This window comes from Akebia trifoliata, chromosome 4, assembly GCF_017979445.1.
Source record: "Akebia trifoliata isolate Shusen 1 chromosome 4, ASM1797944v1, whole genome shotgun sequence".
In the NCBI taxonomy this organism is placed as follows: domain Eukaryota; kingdom Viridiplantae; phylum Streptophyta; class Magnoliopsida; order Ranunculales; family Lardizabalaceae; genus Akebia; species Akebia trifoliata.
Window position 1 is genome coordinate 10,984,406 of NC_141378.1, and position 25,239 is coordinate 11,009,644.

At 32.9% G+C, this 25,239-nt stretch overlaps 2 protein-coding genes across 5 annotated transcripts; both read right to left on the reverse strand.

The window, feature by feature from the left end:
• Nucleotides 1–22: 22 nt before the first annotated feature.
• On the reverse strand, nt 23–2,612 carry LOC147403737 (leucine-rich repeat receptor protein kinase HPCA1-like). 4 transcript variants are annotated; one of them, XM_086439450.1, is made up of 6 exons: nt 2,215–2,611; nt 2,077–2,119; nt 1,006–1,106; nt 679–742; nt 237–357; nt 44–165 (listed from the first exon to the last, which is right to left on the reverse strand). In XM_086439450.1, exons 3-6 carry the CDS (start codon nt 1,033–1,035, stop codon nt 69–71), a joined length of 312 nt encoding a protein of 103 aa, XP_086295576.1. In that variant the 5' UTR covers nt 1,036–1,106; nt 2,077–2,119; nt 2,215–2,611; the 3' UTR covers nt 44–68. The 4 variants fall into 4 exon arrangements, 2 of the variants coding, with proteins under 2 accessions (XP_086295576.1, XP_086295575.1); XR_015177569.1 differs by lacking the exon at nt 679–742 and having other exon boundaries at nt 2,215–2,609; XR_015177568.1 differs by lacking the exon at nt 679–742 and having other exon boundaries at nt 23–357; nt 2,215–2,612.
• A 13,901-nt stretch (nt 2,613–16,513) lies between these two features.
• Nucleotides 16,514–17,827, reverse strand: LOC147403738 (uncharacterized). The gene has a single exon (XM_086439452.1). It carries the CDS (start codon nt 17,655–17,657, stop codon nt 16,647–16,649), a length of 1,011 nt encoding a protein of 336 aa, XP_086295578.1. The 5' UTR covers nt 17,658–17,827; the 3' UTR covers nt 16,514–16,646.
• Nucleotides 17,828–25,239: the final 7,412 nt, after the last annotated feature.

A 25,239-nucleotide genomic window follows, 5' to 3' on the forward strand; every position in this document is an offset into this window, starting at 1 on the left:
CCTACATGGAACAATCGGTAATCAGATATGAATCTATTCGAAAAAATTAAAATAGAATTAGTCTTCTTTTACAAGGGAAGAAAGTGAACAACAAAGAGAAGACATACAGGACAAGTCTGAATATCTCCGGACAACTGACCTTTCAGTCCCATAGTCGATAATTGTCTGAGATGAAATTGATTTGGGTCAGAATTTCAAGTATTTGAAATGGAAGATTAAATATAACAAGCACTTACATGTAGATAACACGTGATTTGTTGCAGCGGATTCCCACCCAATCATCACCACAAGGATCTGAACCCACCCAATTTGGTGAAGTGTTCTCCCATACATCCTTCAAGGAGTTTAGAGCAGCAACTACACAAGGAGAAGCAAAAGAGTGTACACTATAAGCCTAGTCACATAAAACTGAATTGGATCAATCAAAAGCCAAGTATGGATCATTGATTAGATCTTAAGATAAATGCCCATGGGATTCTCTTCGGAGTCAAGACTCTGATTCAGCAAAATGTCTGGCATAACAATGACATATACTTAATCAAATTGGCAAGTTTTTCTTTGTGTCCAATGCGTTCTCAACAGTATACAAAGTATGATCTAATAACACAAAACATACCATATTTGAATTCTCTAATGGATAATTAATGACAAACTAGAGACGACAATTATACTACATACCATCCAACATGTCAGTCACCACCATTACAGCCGAGAGTTGGAGCATAAGAGCAAGCAGTGAGGCCTGGATTGTTCGGTCCATTGGTCGAATAAACGTCTTGAAAATCATTGTATTTGATTGGTTGGTAAACATTCTTCAAAAAATACTTCAATTACAATTGCTTTTGGCATATAACCAATTCTAAAAAACAAAATCATTTCAACCAATAATGATTTCTACAGGCCCATACAAGAGAAATTCTTTTTTCTATAAAAAAAAAATGAAAGCTGTAGCCCCTTATGTTTAAAAGAATACATATTTGATAGCTTCATGTTTAACAGAACTACCTTTACATCACTGAGAATGGTTGGTATCATGTGGTATTCACATCACTGATAATGGTTGGTATCATGTGGTATTCACACATGTATCATGATTCCTTGATGATCTGCATATAAACGGGTTGGATTAGAACAACCTTTATGTTTCTGACTAGAGAATTTTCAATGCTAAATGCAGGTGTTGCTGATGATTCTGAATCAACATCAGTAACATTCGATAATTACCGTACTATTTTCATCATTCACCATCTCAAGGCAATTCTTGAAGCAATACCCCAGACCCTTAAATGAAATTCTTTTGTACCATCTGAGCCATTCAATTAGTAGACTGATTGATTAATCAAGCATACAGTACGCAACTGATCGAACATTTTAGACAGAGGCATTAATGGATCAAGAATATAGAAATACTGAATTAGTTTACAGATGTTGAAGATAGAATTATTAATCTAAGGTGTTTTTTTCTTTTAATTTTTATTTTTTGGGTGTAACAGGGAGGGTGTGCAAGTGAAAGGGTACATCTATTGGTCTCTACTGGATGTTGTGGAAATGGGAGGCGGCTATAATACCCGGATGGGGCTTAACCACACAAACTATGATAAGTGGGACAGAATCCCCAAAAATTCTGCCAAATGGTTGAAACCAACCGTTCCCCCTGTGAAAACCAACCGCATCTCCATACGGGGAGGCTTACTATCTTCTTACTTCGTTGATGGTCTGACTTGCTCCCACTGGAAGGCTTTGGACCCATGGCTTGGTTTGGTTGACATACTACAATGCATTTTTGTGTCATGGGTTCAAATCTAGCTTACACACACACACACACACAAATTTATAACAAGGATTATCAATGAGTCTAGCAATCACAAAGTAAAATTTCCACCAAAAAAATCAAAATCATGAAACAACAATAAGAATTTTCATACACAAGTATATTATCGAAGTTCATCAATCGAAAGAACTAGAGATCAATAAAAAAAAGAAATAAAAAACAAAAGACAAGAAATTAAACCAAGAAAAATCACCATCATCAGACGAAACAGAGGCATCCAAAACTGAAGCATTAGAAGTAGATACCTCATTTTTCACCGAATCTACCTTCTTTACGATCTCCGAATCCCTGAAATTCAAACTAACATTATTAAAATTCAAAAAAATTAAAAATAAAAACCAATGAAGAAGAAGTAGAAGAAGAAGAAAGTAAGAAAGCCTAACCTTAAAGGAGGGTGAATTGGTTGGTTTGATTAAGATCTTTGTTTGATGAGAAAAGTGCGAGTTCGAAGTTCGTCAGATTTTAGAGAGAAACCTCAAGAGGAGTAAAGATTGGCCAAGTTGATGAGAGTTGAGGCCAATTGAAATCTGAAGGACGTGAACTTAGGGTTTCGAGCTTCGAAATTACAGATTTGAGAAGAGAAATTGCTCCTTTGACGTCCGCTCCATCGATCAAAGAACTACGAAATCTGCGATTTCGATTCTCAAAACTCCAGAAAATGCGAAGAGGAACTTGATACAGAGAGAGAGAGAGAGAGAGAGAGAGAGAGAGGCCTATTAGATTGGAAATTTTTTTCCATTAACTACAAAACCCTAGATATAGAGGAACTGTGATGAACTTGAGAGAGAGAGAGAGAGAGAGCGAGAGAGAGAGTGAGAGTGAGAGTGAGTGGTTTTCACAAAATATGTTTATACAGGGCGAGGGCGAGAGGTTTTTTTTTGCAAAATTTCGTTTTTTCGCGCGCAGACTGTATTCCATAGTGACGCCTATTTTGGCCGCCGCTAAAAATGAGTCGCTAAAAGTTACTATTTTTGTTGTGGAGATGTGTTTATATTGCAGCAACAAAACCCCAAGATCATGTAATTGTTGATCTTGTAACAATAAAAAAAATACCGGAGATTTCACATAAATCCATGGAATATATATGTGTAACCTGATCGACTTATCATTAACTCAACTGTCTGGTTAAATGAGTTAATTAAACTTATAAATCTACATTGGATGCGATTTTACCTATTAATGAACCTAATATTTTAATGGTTAAAGTAAAATAATCAGGAGGCCCATCTAAGTAGGTTAGTTTTATCTTATTAGTAGGTTTTCTAGTTGGAAACAAATTACAATTAAAAATCTTACAAGTAGGGTCGGACATTACAAACCCATTATGATGATGATATGGAAAAAAATTGTTCCTGAATCAGAAAAAGAGAATAAAATAACACAAGAACTTGAGGGGATGGCTGCGGTTTTATTAGTGAGATCTCTCATAATTTTTGTGGGGTAAAAAGGTTGAAAGATAAATTCATTGAATTGAATGGCTAGAAATGGTAAGAGGTCCACCATGATGCTCTTCAATTTTATCCTGTGGATTGTTGGATTCATATGTTGGTGCAAAAGTTAGAAGAAATATCTTGATTTGAGTTGTTGTGTCCATAGGGCTGTCCCAGCTCCCAAACTTCTCAAGTAGGGCTGTCAATGGATCTGATCAGTCGACCTGGGCGTGGGACTAATTCGATAATGACCGGAACCCAACCCATAAGAATTGGATCAAACCTTGCCGGGTCAGGTTTTAGCAGATAATTGGGTTTTGATTTGATAAAATATGAGAAATTGTAGTACATAATTTCTCACATTTTATCGAATCAGGGGGCCATCAGATTGTGACATGGTTAATCTAAAACCAATCTGATAAGTTATCAAATTAGATCTTTATTGGAACCCAAGTCCTTGACAAAAATCTTAAGTTATGGGACTGGATACTAGGTTTGATCCAATTCATTGACAAAAACTATAATCAAAATATCCCTACAAGGAGGACACTTGAGGGGATCGAAACTCCAACTCCAAGTAAAATTTGACATCAGACAACTTCACTTAACAAGATGGTAGTGATTCTTGCCAAACAAGAAACAATATTATGACGACGTCCGAAGCTTCATAAATTGAAGAGACGTTGAAGAGCTCGGTGTACAACTTTCAATAATTACCTTGCACTTACTTTGTCGAAATTGACATGATCTTGATTATTATCATAATGTAATCACAGCTTTTTCCAATATGATTCTTTCTTCTTCAAAAGTACTCCTAAGACTTGTAGGTACAGTTCAATTGAACTGATGGTTCTCTTCATAGACAAGTAGAAAGGGAAGGAGCCATTCGTAAGGATTGTAGGCCCCTCACCATTCGGTGTTGTACCACATACAAGTTGGAGGCCATGAGCAAAGGGCTATCGATGATGCCAATGTTCGGCTTCTATAATATGAGTGATGGTGCACTCCAAAGCATAGTCACAAAATTCTCAGATTTTTTTCAAGAAAATCATAAAATTCTCCAAATTAGCTTTTTAATTTCGTGAATTGATGAATTAATCGACAATCTCTCAATTAATCATAAGATATGGTAATATTAGTACCCTTCACCTCCAAAATTTTATTTTTTTCAACATTCAAACATCAAGAAGAAGATATGATTTAGAAAGTGGTTGAAGATGTTAGGTTTTGATAAGAAATCCAATACAATATTTGTTGTGTATGTGAACACCCTTGTAAAGCTCATTTAGTAATTTGGTCAAACACCTATTGGGTATTTAACCAAACACTTTATATACTACATCTTTCAAGACCTTGTTTGATAATGACAACGAAGGATAACCCAACTAATAGTAGCAAATACAAAAAAAAATAAACAACTTAACAAAGAAAAAAGTAACATAATACTCACAACATGAGATTTTATGTGATTCACTCAAAGGCTACTTTCATAGAGATATGAGTGTTGGAACTCGATTTTACAATGAAAAAAATGGAAAAATCGATACAAGGACTCTCTTTATTACTTAGATTTACTTTCTTCTAGATTTCAATATTTACAAACCTCTCAACCTCTCCTCTTTTAGGTTTTTTTTTCTTTCCCTACTCTCTTCTATAAAAAAAATTTAGACTTAAAGTAAAACTTCTTACAACAAAAGAGCAGAACCCTTTTTAGAAGTACCACACAAGTGGGTTACTTACATAAGTTACAAACCTAACCCAAATTATCTTGGATCAACCCAACAATACACACACTTGGATTAGACCTAATTGATTTTTGAGTCATACTTCAATGATATTTTATTTAATCTTCAAAATTTTCCCGATTTTTATAAAAAATTTTTTGAATTTATCCGAATTGAACACTCAACGAATAATTCTCGAATCTGAACCTTTTTACTATGCTCCAAATTAGTAGAGTAATGTTAGGTTAAAATAATCAAATTCCTCATGGGCTCTTTTAGAGAAACAATAATTATTTTCTCTTATAGGAAAATTAATTGTGCTACAAACCTCTTTGTTTCATTTTTTTTTTTTTTGTCTTTGGATGAAGTTCATTTTAGCACTAGTAATGTTCCTATTTGGTTCAATTATATTATTGAGGTGGATGCAAGGGATTATTCATATATGATCAGTTGTAAATTCACATTTTTGGATTAATTTTTGATAGGTGGTCTATCTATTACTTTACCCCTCAAAAAAAAAAAAAAAACCCTTCCACGTCATGGTTACTAAAAATTAAGAGGTAGTTTGGTCCCCAGAAGGGTTGATTATTGGAACCATTTGACGTGACCTACCGACATTGATGTCGGGCTCCCCTCCATATGTGTTTCCGTGTACTTGTATCTAAAAGGTCTCTCTACTTGAACATGTGGCACATCTAAACATCTTAAAAATGCTCTCTTTTTTTTTTTTTTTGGTTGATCAATGACATTGTGAAATCTCATAATTTAATGTGGATGGAGGATTTATTATATACTAGCAGAATGCACGTGTGACGCATGTGAGTGAAAACACAGAATATGAATTATGAGTAAGGGTGTCGATGGGCGGGTTTGGGCTGACCTTCCTAAAGAGACGAGTTCTAGTTAGACCAACCTTATACAAGTATCGGGTCTGGGTTGACTAAGCCCTAGCCCGACCCTAATGGGATCGGGGCTTGACTCAAGTTGGGTTAGTGCCAGATAAAATGATTAAAATTTATTATTTTCAACGAAAAAAATGTATTTTTCAAATATTTTTTCGTGTGCATGTTTGAATACAATCCAATCAAAGTTGAAATTAATATCTTATTAACCTATAATGGTTATAGATGAGAGTTAAATTGTAATTAGATAATATATTTTACTTTTATTTGAAAAATATTTTTATAATTAAATATATTATAAAGATTTGTATAAGATTAAGTAGTGGGCCAGGCCGGACAATGTATTAGAAATTATTAATTAAGCACGGCCCTATCTTTTCGGGCTTGATATGACAGCCCTAACCCTTGTTTTGTCAGGCGGTCTGGGCCGGGCTAGCTGGCTGACGGTCTCAATTGACACCCCTGATCATGAGCTCGATACCTAAATTTAGAATATCTTTACAGTTTCTCATATGCGAATAAAAATAATTTTTTTTTTTAACAATATAAACCTAGATCTAAGATACGCACAAAATTTTAATGAAAGATTTTTAAATACGAAACATCCTAACCAAGTATCTCTCTAAATCATTAAAAAAAGTCAAACGCCAAACTCATATTTTTAAACCATTTAAATTAAAGATTTTTAAATGCAAAAGGATAAAGATCCTCACAAATGAGATTCTAAACATTTAAACTAACACTGAAATAAGATTTTCTAATCATTTAAACACTTGTCAAAGTTCAAAAGAAATCCATTTTTTAAAATACTAGTAAAGTGCACCTTGCACGTGAAATATAGTATAACTCCATTTATATTTTTATTTTACTATATTTCAAAACTTTGTAGTTATGTAATTATAAATAGAATTTATTATAATAATTATTATTAAATTGATTTTATTAATTATTAGATTAGTTTTTTTTTTCAACATTATTAGGCAAAGAAATTACTTGTAATATATTATAAATATTGGAAATATGATTAGATTTTTTATACTAAATAATGATAAAATATTTGTTTTCTTCTAACGATACATCAGTTAGCTAGACAATATATATATATATATATATATATATATATATATATATAAAAGAAATAAAAGACATCAGACCTGAAAATAAACTCCACCAAATTAAAGAAAACATGTCTAAGAAATTAAAGAAAACATGTCCTAATGGTTATTTATATTGAAGAAATATTTCTAAGAAATTACAAGGGATGCAAAGAAGGGTTCATAGTACCTGTAGGAATAACATTTATTGTTACTTGTGTAATATGTGATGCACACGACATTCAGTCCTAGATATCATTCCAATGGCATGCTACAAATAAAAGTCGGATAATTAACTTTTGCACTTTCACTTCATTGAAAGTTAACGAAGTGATTCACCACATTCTTTTATGCATTGTTTGGGTCAACCCATGGCACAACATAACAGCCAAAATTTGGGAGATAAAACATGTAGAGTTTATATGTTTATTTTTTCAGAATAAAAGTTTCTAGATCCAACACCATTTTACAAGATATATTGGTCAATAATATAAACTAAATATTTTGACTATTGCATGATCACTAAAGTTGCAAATATTTGTACCATCAAATATTCTACATATATCAGTTCTTGCTCAACTAATGGGCCAGATTAAGAAAGATTGTATAGGACTGTGGTGTATAATGAACCTTTTTTTAAGGATATTCTCTCTTTTCATTCACCTAAATTTTCAGTTGAAAAACTGATCTGGACTGAATCGCAATCTAGAAAATTTTCTTCAAAGCGAGTCTTTCGTATGCTTTGATTCGACTCTTAACCTTCCCTTCATTGAAAAAAAAAAAAAAATTGCTTTGGCGATAGGTTAGCTTTGCCAAGTAAGACTTGTAAACTAACAAGGGACATTTCCTTCGACAAAAAAAATTCACATAATTCAATCCCATTTGCTTGCTTAGCAACCAACAAAAAAGAAGAAGGGAACATAGTGAGAAGTAAGATGTTGTTTTGCATCTCTATGCCACCAAGAAGAATTGAAGAGAAGGATTATTATATATTCAATTTTCCATTCCATGTGCTCCCCCAACCAATTGAACACCTCTTTGAGCAATTGTACTGGCTAAATGGTTCAAATTCTATTCCAATCTCATCAATTATAACAGTTTCAATCATAACCTTCACATAGATTACAAAGGCTCAAATAAAAAATAAAGAAGAATATTATAGAAATAGTTGAAGCCTCTCCCTATGGTGCAGCATTTTAAATGCGAACAAGAGGGTCAAGTACGAAACTCACACTGTGCTGCATATCTACATTTGAAACTTGCATTCTCCTTGTATAATTTGAAGTATCTAAAATGACATTGCATTTCTTGTGTTCATTTGTTAAATTATAACCATCTCTTTGCAAAGATTATAGAAGTTTCATTTAGAAAAGAAAATAAACAATACAAGGAAAAGATTAAACCAAAAAAAAAAAACTTATCAAACCTTACCTTGCAACTAAAAGTTCTTATAATAGTATAATAGAGAAATTAACAACTACTCTACAACATGTAAGTGGATTTAAGAATTTTGCATAACAAAATTCTATTTGTAGATAAATATGAAAAAAAAAATTTCAAAAAAGCATTGCAAATCTAAAAATCCCAATTAGCTTACTAGAAAGAGAGCAAGTCAAATAAAGCTTGAAAACAAAAATGAAAAACTCATTGAGAAGATAAATAAAAAAGTCTGATTAAAATCATCTCCAATTGAAAATCTAAATTTTCATCAACTATAGGCGTAAATTAAAAGAATTTAAACAAAAGGTAAAACCATTTTCTAATTTGAAAGCTTGAAATAAGTGGTTGACTTTCTCAGGGAAAAAAATGTACACTACAAGCATATAAGCCTGCTTAGAGCGAAAAAAAGGAAGAGGAGACAGACCATTTAACATTTATTAAAATTGATAACACGGATACAATGGCCAATAGCCTACTTGTTCCTTGTTTGACATCCATTAGAAAATGTGATCCAAAATTCAGATTACAAACTAAATTAGAGTTCAAAAGTTGATAGCGTTGCTAATGTGTGCCATGTAGTGAACAACCAACAATAAACTTCACCCACGTCACAATCTTGATTTTTACAACTATAATCGGCCTTTAACTTACGCATGCAAAGCTTTCTTTAGTAGTTATTTTCCTGATTATTAAGGAATGCATGTGCTGAAATCTGCTGCTAATTGACGCTAATAATGGTTAGCATTATTTTAATCTTCACCCATACATGAAATTTTTGTTTTGTCAAGGTTGGTATTCATATTAACTATTTTTTTATTTTATTTAAAGAACAACATTGAAAATAGTAATTTATTCACAATTGGTTTTTTGATGGATTATTGGCCATCTAAAGGGAACATTTTGGAGGGCTAAGTTTGAGAGAGAAACAGAGGATTGCGAAATTGGTCTTAAAGAAAATGTGAGAGGGACCTAAAGATTAGGAGAAATCTATTTCATTTTCTTTGTCCTAAACAAAATTAAATTAGCTTAATAATTATTTTTCAGGTGTCTAAATTACTATTTCTTTTTTAAATTTAAATGAGTTCATTTTGATTTTGGTCAGTTGTGCATTATAAATGGTAATTTCTAATGTGCTTAGGTGCTAATGTATTTTGGGTGTATATTGTGCCCATTTTTTACTGGAGCTTTTGGAGTTTAGTCATTGAACAACCATGACGAAAAGAAATTTGCATCAATGCAAGTATCCAATTGATGCATATTGTAAGTAGTAACACTTTCATTTGTTATGCATTTATTTAGGGCTTCCCCAATTATCTCCACTTGGTTACAACTGAAGACCCAAGCAAGTCACTAAGTTTACTCTTCCTTTGCTTGGCACAATTTATGGCTTTTCCTAGACTTCCTTTTAAGAACACTACAAATTTACTCAGAGCTCAAGTTGAATATTGAGTTTATAATTTTTTTTTATTAGTGACAAGTGATTACTTTCATGCATTTCAAAGTTCACCAAGTTACATTTCTACTATTTCCAATATGAATATTTTATTGCTTACCATTGTTAGTAATATAATACCATCCTATAGCTTTCGAGGCATTTTTTGATGGCTCGTGGTGGAATGTAGAGCTCATGAGTATTAAAGGTGAGAGCATAACTACGCATTTTGAACATCATGGATACAAAATAGATGCCCTTATCAACAATCTTCGAATAAGGTCGAGAATATTAAATTTATTTGATTGCAACTATTTCTTGAGGCCTGTTATAGATATATGTGTACTTGCAACTAATCTAACTAGAGATAGTTCAAACTAAGAAAGTCCACAACTTGTATGTTACTATTTCTATTTATTTGACATTCACTTCTATTAGGTTTCCTTTAACATTATATTTTGTTCTCTCTTTCATAGTTATTTGTTATTTCATTGTGGAGTAACCTTTTTGGTTTGGTTTCACTTCCTCTCTTTGTTTAAGTTCCCTTGGTGTCATCCTTGCTCGTTTGTTTTTCTTCTTTTCGGTTGGAAATCCCCACCCTTTTCTGGTAGGTTGAAGATTCTATGGAAATTAACTTCTTTTGTAATTTGTTGGGGCTTGTGGAAAGAAAGGAATATGCACACATTTGATGGGAAGGAGAACAATATGCAAAACCTTATTTTCAATATCTTTGGTTTGTTATTTTTGTGGTGTTAGCAATTTAAGGAATTTAGGGGATCGTTTTTTGAAGATTTTATGTTTAGAAGGGAAAACGTAATTAGAGAGTGATTTTTGTCTATATCTTTCTTTGAAAATTCCTTGTCCTCTTTCAATAAAATTTTACTTATCAAAAAGGAAAAAAAAAATTGCAGCTACTTCTAATTTACTTGCCAATACCAAATTGAACAATCATATATGGCTAGCAATATCAAAAGCCTTCGTAACAAAGAAAAAAATGAGATAAAAAAAAAACAAATAAGCCCTTCCTCAAATCAAGCACATGCTACAAAAGAAATTAAGAAATTTAAATAAGAAAATTGATAGGTACCGAAATTATTTCACCTTGTACAAAAACAGCATGACTTTATATATTTTTGTTCCCCTCTAAGTGCCCATGGATCGAATACAAACAAGAGAAAGGTATCTATATAATAGATGATTGAAGTAAAAATGACAAAGTCAGCAATCTCCAATTATTCCCCTCAATATGAGTAGAGTCTCTGAGTGCCCACGAATCGAATACAAGAAAGAGAAAGGTATCTATATAGTAGATGATAGAAGTAAAAATGACAAAGTCAGCTATCTCCAATTATTCCCCTCAATATGAGTATAGAGTGAAATGGAGACAAGTAGATCAAGCATTGGATTGCTAAGGTAAAAAATTGTTGACAAAGATATTTTCTTGGAACACATGGGAACATGGCGACAGTACAACACCTTACAAATGACATGAGTATAATGTTGGATCTCCAAGGACAAATGATTTCTTTACCCATTCAAAACAATTTATGCGAAGGACTCTCTTTAACGGAATATATCATTTCCTGCTATGGAACCTGCAAAGGGGTAAATAAAACATTCTTGAAACAAGTTTCTTATGCTTCCACTAATGGATTTGTGTCTTCTATAGAATATAAAAGTTGATCCAAGTTCTATCCGTCCTATTATATTATGCTCTGATTGTGTTCAGAAAAATAAATGGATTCTGGATTTGATTTGTTCTCTATGAATGAGATGGAATAGATTATGCAAAATTCACCTTTGACACATGTATGGTGATCACAGATGGAACTATTAGATTATGTATAGACTTTTGAGAGCACAAAGCACCAGACCCATGGAATTTAAATATAAACAACATTAAATTAACATCTCCTTACCATAATCTAGAGTGATTCTACTCCACGGACATATTTGTTCTAAACCTAAAAATTAATAAATCAATTACCCAACATAATTCAATTAATTTTGAATGCAGTTGTATCTAATAAGTACTACTAACCACATTTTCGAAGCATGAAATCAAAATCATGAATTTATGAAGCATTAGTAGATAGAGTGGAAATACTGAACCGACAGGTTCCTAAGAACACCAAATAAATCTCTCATAAATAATTTTAAAGCAAACTTTCAAACTAATACAATTAATCGAATCTCAAACAATGTAAAATTTATAGATATCCACCTTACTTGCAATACATCTAACCAACCAAAATTTAGCTCCATTTTATAAAAAAAAAATCATCAAAACATGAATACGGCCATAAAAAAAATAGCACCAACCTTAACCCACAACAAGTTGTAATTGACGAACCCTCGAATTACTCCTCGACAACTACCCTTGGGATTCCAATTCATTTATAATCCCCTGCACAACCTGAAAACACCAAAACAATTATCAACCAAATGTGAAAATTGAAAACCACATGAACAAAAACAGAATAAAAAATTGGCCAAACCTATCAAAATCCTGTAAGATCTCAAGAATTTAAAATAAGATTAAAATAGAAAGAAAAAGTACTTTTGGGGATTGAATTGGGCCTCTTAGGGCAGATAAAGATGAAATAGAGGAGTTGCTCGCCCAATTTAGGGTTCGAATGGCGAAAAAGACGAACTGGAGGAGCAACATTGTTGCCTCCAATGCCAATGATTGAAAGGTTGGGCCATAACAAAAAAAACAATGTTTAATCGAGGGAGGCTTACCGGTTGGTCGAGTAGCAGATGAAGATGATGAAAGCAAGGCAATGGATACATAGAAACTACTTAGCAGAGATGCTGTAATCGACCAATTAATCTTCTCATTGATTGAGATCAAAATGTATGAACGTTTGTTGAAGACGAAGAGGAGTCAAGTGCGTTAGACAAGAGAGGCGAAAGAGTGGAACGTTTTTTACGTTGGAATTAGAGGAAGACCATGCACTTTTCGCAAGGAATTTATGGATGCCCCATGGTTTTAAAACTCGGTCTTACGTCTCGTTCGACATTGGGCCAATGATTTTTAACCATTTAAAAAATTCATATAAAAAAAAAATTACAATTAAAAAAAATTAATTCGGAAGTGAAAGAATTGAGGGTTGAGACTTTAACTCGTTTGTATCAATTAACTCGAATTGAGATTTTTAAAATCTCGTACGATATATCTCGTTTAACTCGCGAGTTAAATCATTATTGCGCTGTCTCATTCGTATCGTCCGAGATAATCGAAAACATCATCCAAGACGACTTGCTTAACTCACGATACGCGATCGTCTCATAGCACTTTGTGAGTTGGTCTCATTGGACTTCAATACCGAGTTAACTCGGGTGATACGTCTCGATCTTGGACGAGTTTAGAAACCAAAATTGATGGGCATGGTTTTAAACTCATCTGAAACTGAGACATATCGTCCGAGTTAACTCGGTATTGAAATTGAACGAGACCAACTCACAAAGTCATTTTTTGGCCAAGATTTAGGACTCACGTTCATTTTTTTTATTTGTCTCACGAGATGTCTCAAACATATTGGAAAACTCATCCGAGATGACTTGGTATCGGACTTGGACGAGACGTGAAATCAAGTTTAAAAACCAAATCTACAGATAAGTTGAGGAAACAAACCTAGTTTATATAGGATATAAAAGGGATTTGCTAATAGATAAGAATATTTTGATCAACAAAAAAAAATCGTACCAACAAGATACTAAATTTTAAATAAATATTTTTAAATGCAAAAGGATTAATGATCATAATTAAGAGGAACCTAAATCATAAGATGAAAAAAAATCATGTCAGATCTAATTTCAGAAGAAGCCTAAGTGCAAATACTAAATTTTAAGACAGAGTTAAAAATCGATCTTTTAGTCATTACAGCACATACCCAATCCAAAAAAAACATATTTACTCAGTTAAAAAAACAGAAGAAGAAGACAGTTATGCTTCTTATTACGACACTCATTCATGCTCTCTTGAGAAAAACTTGATTCATAATTTTTTTTAAAAAAATTGAAAAACTAATTCCTACTAACCTTTACTATAATAATGAGAGAAAGCAGAGTAGAAGTGGTTCGACACCAAATTTTGGATCCTACAAATGCTCTCTTGGAAATTTTTTGTAGGCAAAGTTGTTTTTAATGTGATCAGTACTTGTTGTTTTTATTTTGAGTCTTCCGATCCAGAACGGTGTCCCATTCTTATTTCAAGATAAGGTGTTTACGTGACATTTTTTTGTTTGAAATTAAAGACATTAGACTACAAGCCATGTAGAGGATGACTTGATTAGGAGTCCAATGTGTTTTAAACTCCTATCAAAAGGGAATTGGATCCTCTATAGCATACAGTTCTTTAACATATTTTCAATGATTGAAAAAACGCCACATTAGCGATAAAATTAGATCTCATAATTTAAAATATGGGGAATTCAATAGTAATTCACTTTTAAATAGTAATTTTCTTTATTTTTATTTTTATTTTTTTAATTGGATCTAAGTCTTGACCACAAGAGATTGAGATGTTAATTTTTTTTTTTTTTAAATACCTCTTTCATCTGTTGAAAGTGTGCACCAAGATTGCTATAGGAACCGAGTGTTACAAACATGGTTTTTAATCTCGTCCGAGATCGAGACGTATCACTCGAGTTAACTCAGTATCAGAGTTGAACGAGACCAACTCACAAAACCATTTTCTTGACCGAGTTTTATGTCTCATGTTATATTTTTTGAGTTATCTCACGAGACGTCTCAAACGTATCGGAAAACTCGTCCGAGACGACTCGGTATCGGAGCTGAATGAGACGAGACGCGATAGCAAGTTAAAAAACCATGGTTACAAAGGATCTACTTCTTACTAAAAAGTACCACTTTGACACACTTCCCATGCTATAGGATCGGGACACCCTGCTAATTCCTGATTATTTTTTTCCTCGGATCATCTCCTTTATTTATTATTTTTTGGACAAGAGAGTTTAGTCTTGCTTGGGACCTTTCAAGGTGTATTATGGGTCTCCAACCACGCGCGCATGAGTATGAGTATGTAGAGGTGATGTGTTAGAATATACATGGATGAAAGCCAATTCTTGCCTCCATGGTCGTCATTGTCATCATCATCCATGTAACACGTTTAGTGTAGGAATTATAATTTTTATTTATGAAACTGAACCTCTTTTTCTTTGAATTCTTTTGGTACTTGATGACATTGAATTACACTGTTTGACTCCAACCCTTCCTTTCCTGAAGCATCAAAGAATTCGAGGCACTCTCCGAAGCTCTTTTACCCTCCAACAAGCTCTTAAAAAAGAAGCCGATGATTACGGGATCTCATGTGGGTCTCCTGTGCATTCTACATTACTTGCTTTTCAATAAAACCATACAACTGCATGCATGGCTCTCCTCCACTCAAAATATAAAGCAAGAGACAGCATACCCCATGTAATAATAACTCCTCTCATAATTCAAACTTATAAGATTATAAAATTTATAGTATTCAATATGCTAGGATAATATTTCAAGATTAATTAGATCATTGGATGGTTATCGAGATTTATTTATTAGCATGATCTTCACAATCAAATTCTTAGTTATAATTGGAATTGGAATTATGGTTACAAATCCATTTACTAGGCAAAAGTGATTCATAAAAGAACAACCGCTAAAATATAAAATCCAACAAACAAAATTGGTGTGACATTAGTCACATAACAATACTTTAAAATAGTTTGAAGTGTTTTTATCTTGACCAATGGATTTCATGTTTAACAGTTCTGGTAAATATACGTTCAACATGAATCACACAAAAATAAATTAACTCAATAGAAGTCACTTGGAAATCATATTCGGCCCTTGAAATAAAATTGCTATAATATCTAAAGTAAATATATTACATCTTAATTGATTTTAACCAAACACCTCCAGAGTTTTAGAAGTGCTTCTGAACTCCAAAAACTATTTTACTAAAATTATTGTCCCCAATCAATTGATGTTGCAAATCAAAATTTTATAAAATTGATTCAAGGAAAAGAGATTTCACATAAGCACTTCCTTTAAAAATAGAACAAAGGATGACGTCTTTGAGGATAAGTATGATTGCTTATGAAAATTCGTTTGAAAAAAAAAAAGAATTTGACTAAACTCATGCAAATTGTTAGTGTATGATCAATGATGATGTATTTTCCTTAGAATTCAATTTTCTACATCGGGAAGGAATATGGAAATGTTCCATCTCCCCGCTCTCCCGGAAAGGGAGCAAATCCCTTGTAATGTATTTTTTCTATAATCTCATATAACACTTTTTCTACATTCTATAAAAGAACACCTTGGAGGGAAAAAATTAACAACTCAGTCTTCTTAGATTCATGGTTTAGATCATATTTAAAATAATAATAAAAATTAAAGTTTTTTTATTTTTTCATCTGATCAAACATTTAACAATCACGATCATTTTACTCTCAAATTTAATTGAAAATAGTTTTTCCACCACCTAACGTTGCTCTTCCATGAAATATGAAATATGAAATATGAAACATTTATCGACCCCAAAGCTTATGGCCAACACTCTTTCTCATATTTTTCTAGGTGCAATATATTGGTGAAATTTGATTTTCCATGAAATTTTCCCAATGAACTTATAATCCCTCGAAAACGAATTCCTTGCAATCAAACAAACATTAAATTTATAGATACACCATAGCAAATAATAACACTCAAAATATTACACTTATATTATTTCTCTTGAAGAATAATGTTTAAACCAAAGTAGGGCAGACCAGATGAGAAATCTGGATCATCCACGTGTAGTAGAATTCAGTCCCTTAGCTAATCCATGGACGGTTGGATTGAATCCCAAGCACCCTAGCAAGCCCTGTTTATACGGTAAGAAGGTTTTCTTCCTCATCTCCTCAGAAACCGCCCGGTTCACAGAATAATGTAACTCGTGAGCCGAAACAGGTCCTTTTCTTAGCGAACCGGAATTACCAGTAGACCGAAAACTCGAGTTCTTTACTTCATCTTCGTTTTTCTTCGACAAAGCTGTGTACTTCGTTGCTCGACCCTCTGAAGCGCTTCGAAACAGAAGAAAATCTTTTAATCTCCATTTCTTCGAAGAGGGTTTTGGATTCTTCATGCTCTGTTGTTGTTGTTGTTCTTCTTCTTCTTCTTCCCAAGCAACCTCAGAATCCCTAAAAGGAGAAAGAGATCTTGAAACTCTACGACTCGATTTTGAATTCGAATTAAAAGACGAAAATACAGAAACCCTTTCTCTCCCTCTCTCCTCTCCTCTACGGGTCTGTTCGATTGCTACCTTAAATGGGTCGAACTCCTTCTTGTTTCGTGGAGAGAAAGCGTTGTGGAACAATTTCTTCCCCTGTTCAATTGGTGATCTCGGAGACGAAACAGGGCTTTTCCGAGTTACAGACTCGTCGAGTCCAACATTGAATTGTAAACGAGGTGGGGGTTTCAAAGGTCGGATTTTTCCACCATCGAAGAGCTCATCTGCACTAAGAGAGGTTCTCTCTAATTGCCCACTGAAATCGAAAGCGAAATCTTCTTCTTTGATGACTTGGGTATCGTTTGATTTAGGCTTCCCGGGTTTTTCTTCCCAATCAAATGGGATTACAGAGGAGAGATGGTTGAAATCATGGTAAATTGCAGAGGCACGTGTGGGACTTGTGGGAGCGCTGAAATAGAAATCGCCGATACGTTTCGGACTGGGAGGTGAACTTATGTAGGGAGAAGAACAAGCGCTATCGAACTTGAAATCTGTGGGCGGTACCGGTACAGATACCAACATTTCCATGTCAGTTGCAGGATTTCTGTTTTACTCTGTTGTGAAGGTTGAAGAGTTTGTGAGGTTTTATGAGAGAGAGAGAGAGAGAGAGAGAGAGGTGATTGACTTAGACTGAGGGTCGGACATCAGACATGGGTGGGAGCCGCCCATTTGAGTACTTTACGTCGGCATGCTCTCTGGGTCCTGGAGCTACATTCTAAGAATCTTTGCTGTAGTTGCAAAATGTTATATTTTACTTTGAAATGTAACTAGGAAAATGTGTTTTGCAAAGAAAACGAAAAAAAAAAAATTAAGTCCTGATAATGTAGCGAGCCAGGTGGCATACTCAAATGATTTCATGACGTGGACAAGTAAGGCAACTGTAGACCTGTGCGTCTCGAGATATGTGGAGGTGTTCAGATCAATTTGTCACATCATAAGTCATTTGAGTATTTAGTCATATTATCACGACTAAAAAATAAAAATAAAAATTATCCCATGGTAACAGGACGTGATTTTGGTGAACGTCCTCGACGCTTTCTTACAGTCCAATAAACATATGACATGTGGCACGAATGACATAAGCAATAGAGGGATTCTCTCCTTTTGCTTATTGCCTTAAGTATTTATAATTCTTACATTTCAAATCTTAAAAATGGTTGTTGGACCCACCCACATTGATTATCATATTTATAATTTAACAATACAGTTTTTTTAGATTTCATGAAAATATTCATATAAAAAAAAATAATATCTTTTGAATTTGATGCAGGTGTTGAAAATGAATAGTTAGATAATACCCAAATTTAAAAATAAAATTCAATAATAAAATATAATTATTTTTTAAATTTATTTTTATTTAAATTTCATACAATTTTGTCCTTTACAACTCTATTGCATTGGATCATGTTTTTAAATGTCATAAGGTGATCTGATAAGAAAATTTCTTTTTGCACTATGGGTAGGAGAGAGAAAATGACATTCGAGAGTTAGCCAAAAATCAAGTCATATTATCAAGATTCTATCTCAAATTATATGTTACTAAGAAGGTAGCAAGCACATACGTCAAAGGGGTTTTTCTTTAATTTAAATTTAATTAAAGGATTTTTGAAAATTACATATTATAATGGATATTTTTATAATTAATTTTGAAAATTAACTAATATGATTTTTGGGATGTGACTTGCAATTTCACAGTTTTGGATTAAAATGATATGATTATATTAAGTTTAACTGTAGTGTAGGGATTTAGAACGGTCTTGTTCCTAACCAAGGTCAGGTGGCACCCATTTTATGCCATGTGGCATAATTTGTGACCCACTGACGATATAAATATGTGATCCATCCCTTGGTGAATTTATATACAAAAGATCAGTTTGATTGGTTAGGAATGGGACATCATTTTGGATCCCTAACTATGTTTAAATGTAAAGATGAGGGCATTTGTAAGATCTAAGTTTTGGCATCAAACTACTTCTACTCTGCCTAGTAAAGATTTGATTCCAAAGTGTCGAATAATTTAATTTTTGATTCATTAATTAGTTATTTAGTTTACAAGTGGCATGTGCAAAAACTCGTGTATTACAAAATGACATTGATAATATTAAAGTAAATGCAAATGTGGGTAACGTTGGCAATGGATTGAATCGGTAAAGAATCAATACCAATCCGAATTTTTTTACTATATTAGAATTTTCTAAAATCTAGCTATTTTTCTTCAATTCTTTCTCACCCTTTATTGCGTGTATTTCACATGTTATGACCTTTCTTCCTTCTTCCATTTAGAATCCATTCGATAATACCTTAATTTCTTATAATCAAACTATGTCATCAATCGATGGTGTTGGGTCAATGAAAAGTGATAAAAGTGTAAAATTCATTCAACCTTTGATGTTCAACCACATTTTGATTTTCTATAAAATTATTTTTATTCATCAATCTAAATAAAAATATTCTTCTTTAAAAAAAATAATAATAATAATAATGTTATAATGATTCATAAGGTGTAGTTATTGTCATTTTCAATTTTCACCCACATTTCCAATCTTTCAGTCACCCACATTCTCCTAATATTAAAGAAAAATTTTAAATATGAAATAAATAAAAATTATTAAAAGATAAAATGTGTGATGTATTAACTAAAATGAAACCAAAACATATAATACCCTTGGCATGATGCCATGTGTATTGAAAGAATACTGAACAAAACACTTTAACTGCTCCAAATTTTTCTCTTTACTAACTAATAACTCTTGCTCATTTAATACCCTTGGTGTCATTTAATCCTTCTTTTACTTTGGATGTGAATCCAGCGAACATGAGGTTAAAAATAACTACGACATCGAAGTCTCTTAAGAAGATACTACAATGATCCTCAAAGTAAGAGATATTGTGAATGTCAAGGTGTAGGCTTACGGAAACCTACCACACATAAGTATTTGTAAGTTTTTTTTTATAAAATTATATCGTAATGAGTAATAAAATCTACAAAGACAAGAACCTACAATTTTAGTGTAGGAGTACAATTTACCTTTTCAGCCAATACATCTTTCCCATTATATAATAAGACGAGAAACGTAATCAAATTTCTCAAGCGGGTTGTATTTTTGCGTTTCAATCATCTAGATATTATTGATTCATCGATCTCAATGGAAAAAAAATTCAATGAGCTACGACGATTATGTTCACAAATATGCATTAAATGAAAGAAAAAAAAAAAGGTAAATTTAACGTCAAAAGCTGTCGAATTTAACTCTTTTTCACGTAATGATGTTTATACACGCTTCATTGTATTCCACAAACCTACGAAAAATCGTCTTGCAAATTAATTTGCTTTAGTTTAATTGGTGGATTTGGTAACTTAGGTCTAAATTGATAAAATAATTGCATAAACATACTAGGGAAGAAGTATCTACTTGGCTTGAGGAAGCTTTTGGCTTTGTTTGCTCAGGAGTTAGCACTTGGAGGATGCTGTCACGACATCTCACATAAAAGCATATTATTGGAGGCATTGTGGGTTCCAATTACTTATTTCTGTCTGGCCTAACATGTTGATGGACCCATATCAATTGACCAACGAATTTCATCCATTATTTGAAGCAAAAGAGAAAAAGAAAAACGTAACGCATTCCTATTCATGAAAAACTGATTTTAACTACAAATACGTTGTTCTTTGTTCAACATGGATAGAGGTTCCTAAAATAGCTTATAAGAAATACATAAATAAATAAAAGCTCATGATCAAATAAAATATCAAATCTTATTGATAAACATCATCGGTCAGGTTAAGCCAATAGTGGGTCCAAAAAATAGTCCATGATCAAATAAACCAATTATAGTGGGTCGAGAGTGTAGGCATCAAAACTTGCTTTTCTCAATTTTATTACACAACATGATAATCTTTTATGTAATGTTCACAATTGGATTAGAAAAGTAAATTGACGAAGGTTTTCGTTCATTATCCCTTTTTATTAAAATAAATAAGAGTCATGTTGGAGTGACATTGAAATTAACATTGTTTCACACATTACTGTCTGGATGTGTGTAGAGATCATAGATGTTTTTCACTGAGATGTATAAATATTATGACTAATGATAAACTAACTTGCTAAAATTGACACAGTGAATAATGCAATTGCATGGGCATAGAACCATAGATTTTTTACCTTATGTATCCCAAAAAAAGATCTATGGTTCCGTGCATTGTCTAGGACTATCAATGGATAGTTGAAGTTGGATAATTTTACAATCTGAATAAATTTTGAATACAAATTCAGATAGTGATTCATCCGATTTGCTAATATCTGATCCAATTTGATTTTAAGTAAATTAAATATAATATAATTGTTATTTTCCTTTGGGTTTATTTCTTACCCATGATAAATTTCAACTCACTCCTTCAACGGTCGACTTTAGGGCATGTGAGTCTCATGTGACATATGTAAAAATAATGGTTCTTTAAAATATGGGTTAGAAGTTTCAGATTGAGTTGATTTTTTGTGAAGATGGTCTTTATGATGAGAAGATCATCCTCACAAAAAATCAGCTAAAATCTGAAACGTATAAGACCATCAAAAGTGGTTTAAAAATTATTGATAAAAAATTGACGATCCACATTCTACATCACTTTTGATGGGGTTAGAAGTTCATATTGGACTGATTTTTTTTATGATGATCTTCTCATTTTAGAGATCATCCTCACAAAAACTCAGCTCAATTCAAAATTTTAACTCATATTTTGAAAAATTGTTATTATTACATTATTTTTACATATGTCTCATGATCTGTCCTCATATATATATATATATATATAGGGGACGGTTCAGCAGTCCTAAAATTTGCCAAGTTTTGTGTCAAACATTTTTCAAAATATGGGTTAGAAGCTTTGGAATGAGTTGATTTTTTGTGAGGATGATCTCTATGATGAGGATATCATTCTCACCAAAAATCAGCCCATTCCAAAACTTCTAACCTCGTCAAAAGTGATTTACAAAAATTAGATGGTCCACGATTCTTCAACTTGTAAACTAGGGTTAGAAGTTTCAAAATGAGCTGATTTTTTGTGAGGATGATCTCTTCACTGTAGAGATCATCATCACAAAAAATCAGCCTATTCCAAAACTTCTAACCCCATCAAAAGTGATTTACAAAAAGTGTTTGGCACCAAACTTGGCAAACTTTAGGGTTGCCGAACCGCTCCCATATATATATATATGGGTAGCGTTATTTGGCCAACATTTTGGCAAACACATTTTTCAAAACATGGGTTAGAGGTCTTGGAATGGACTGATTTTTGGTGAGGATGATCTCTACGGTGAGGAGATCATCATCACCAAAAATCAGCCCATTCCAAAACTTCTAACCCCATCGAAAATGGTTTACAAAAAATGGACGGTTCACGATTTTTCAACTTGTAAACTGGGGCTAGAAGTTTTGGAATGAGCTGATTTTTGGTGATGATGATCTCCTCACTGTAGAGATCATCCTCACCAAAAATCAGCCCATTTCAAGACCTCTAACTGATGTTTTGAAAAAGTGTTTGCCAAACTGTTGGCCAAATAACGGGACCCTATATATATATATATATATGGGAAATGTTCAGCACCCTAAGTTTTACCACACACTTTAACAAACGTTTTTTGTCCTAAAGGGTTAGAAGTTTTGGAATGGATTGATTTTTGGTGAGGATGATCTATATGATTAGAAGATCATCCACCCCAAAAATCAGCCCATTCCGAAATGTTTAGCCCCATGTTTACAAGTTGAAAAATCGTGGATCGTCCACTTTTTGTAAATCATTTTTGATGGGGTTAGAAGTTTTGGAATGAGCTGATTTTTGGTGAGGATGATCTCCTCATCATAGAGATCATCCTCACCAAAAATCAGCCCATTCCGAAACTTCTAACCCATGTAGGACAAAACATGTTTGTTAAAGTGTGTGGTAAAACTTAGGGAGTATCATCATCTCCCTTGAGCTTCAGCAATTGTCCCATTAAGGACTCTGAAGTTTGCTTCTTAAATTACTTTTAAGAAATCGAATTCAAATTCAAATGTTGAATATAAAGAGACATTCGGACATCAACCACTTCAACTTTACAAGAACATAAAATCAGTAATTTTGGCTTTATACATGACCGTTTTGGTAATTTTCTTCTTGAAAGTATCGTGGAAAGCGGGCTTCAAGCAGAGAGTGTTGCACGTGAGACCCACCCAATGATCTTAAGTGTATGCCACTTGGCACTTCAGAATGTGGGATCATCGAATATTCAGTGCCTCGAATACATTACATCATTACTGTTTTAATTTTCAAATACAAAACGATGTGAGAGATTCGATTTGTTGGATCGCGAGCCACATTTTGTTTTTAAAAGAAATTTGAACTTTTTGACTTTGGAATCCAACAAACCAGGCGGCTAGAGAGTATGCTGTCAGCACAAGGTTAGAAAAACCCATTTTCGTATTGAAAATGTTGACTCGAAGGTGCGCACAGAACCATTGATGCTTTTCTCTTATCTCGATGAAAATCATCTAAGGGTCCGTGGGCTCATGTTGTGGCATCCAAAAACATGATCCCATGCTTTATATTGTAGAGGATAAAATTATATGAATTTAAAAATAAAAATAAAAATTTTCAAATGTATCATTTTTTTTTCTTTCAAATTTAGGGGTTTCGTGGAAGTTTGGTAGTCATCCATTTTCAAAACTTTGGAAGAAGCCTAACGGTATATATTTTTTCTATTTTCTTATCGGGCAAATCTATCTGTTGCAATTTTATTACAAAAACTCCCTACTTGATCAAGTTTGTTACTTGCACAAACCTTACTTTATTCATCACTCAAATCTTACTAAGGGCCATTGGATCCACATGCACAATCAAATTAGTAATCCAACAACATAGATTTCTAGATTTCATATAAAAACTTAGATTCGATAGAACAAACAAAAGAAAAAATCTTTTTGATCTTGTTGTTAGTTGTTGAAAGGGGATGGATAGCGAACTCCCAAATTTAAAATTAAAACTCAACGGTGAAAATTAATTTTTTTTTTTCAAATTCTATTTTTAAAGTTCTTAGAATTTTATCCTTTATAATCTTGTACGTCAGATCATGTTTTTGAAACTACAAGTTAATATGATTAGAATCCACTCCAAGGTATGTTAAGCACCAAATTAACTACAAAAAAATGAGAAATTTATGACGTGGATCGCACTCCGGGGTTTGCTCGGCAATGAACTTGGTAAAGTGAGGTTTGGTGGGTAATGAACTTCATAAAGCATCATTCCCTTGGAGTAGTCAGAACTCCAAGGGAGTTTTAGTAGTAAAAGTGCAACAGTTAGGTCTGCGGGGTAATCTATCTTTTCTTTTTGGATCTGACTTTTTCAATGAAATCTAGGGCTGTGTTGTTTGATTGCCAATGTGGAGTGATCTATTTTAACAAAATGACCCTTAATCGGTAAGGCTTAAAATCTTTCTAAGTTAGTAAGGAAAAAGTTTCTCATCTTGGAAAATTGCTTAACTTTGTGGGAGTTGCTTCTTTCTAAATGATCATCGGTTTAGTAAACTTTTTATATCTAAATGGTCTTCAACCTCATCAAACATTTATTATTATTATTATAATTTCTTTCAATGCACAAGTTGCACTTCGTTAGGATAACTTGATAAGAGCTTATATTTGGATCTCAACCTTAAATTTAGTTAAACCCATAAGGTCGTCAAGTGGGTTGCACTCTTTTCTCATTTTTCTCTTAGCTCTCTTGTAATGTCATAACAGAAATTTGACCTGCCAGCGCGTTTTATTAAAGAGTATAAATATTATTCTTTGTAAATTTCTTTTTTTTTTTTTATAAATAAATAATGTTAAGAAATGATTTTTTTTTTCATTTAAAAAAATTAATTAATGTGAATTCACGTCAACAATACTCAATCTTCTCTAATTATAATAGTATAGATATCAAAAGTGTGACATTCATCACAACAAATAGCAAGTTATCATGAAATGCGACACTAGCAAAATCGCACCACAGTACAATTACAGGTATGAAAAAAAAAAAAACTTGTGAGCCCAAAGTCCAGTCTGGAGTTCCTTCGATCTGGGCTTGGGTAGTATCTGTAAA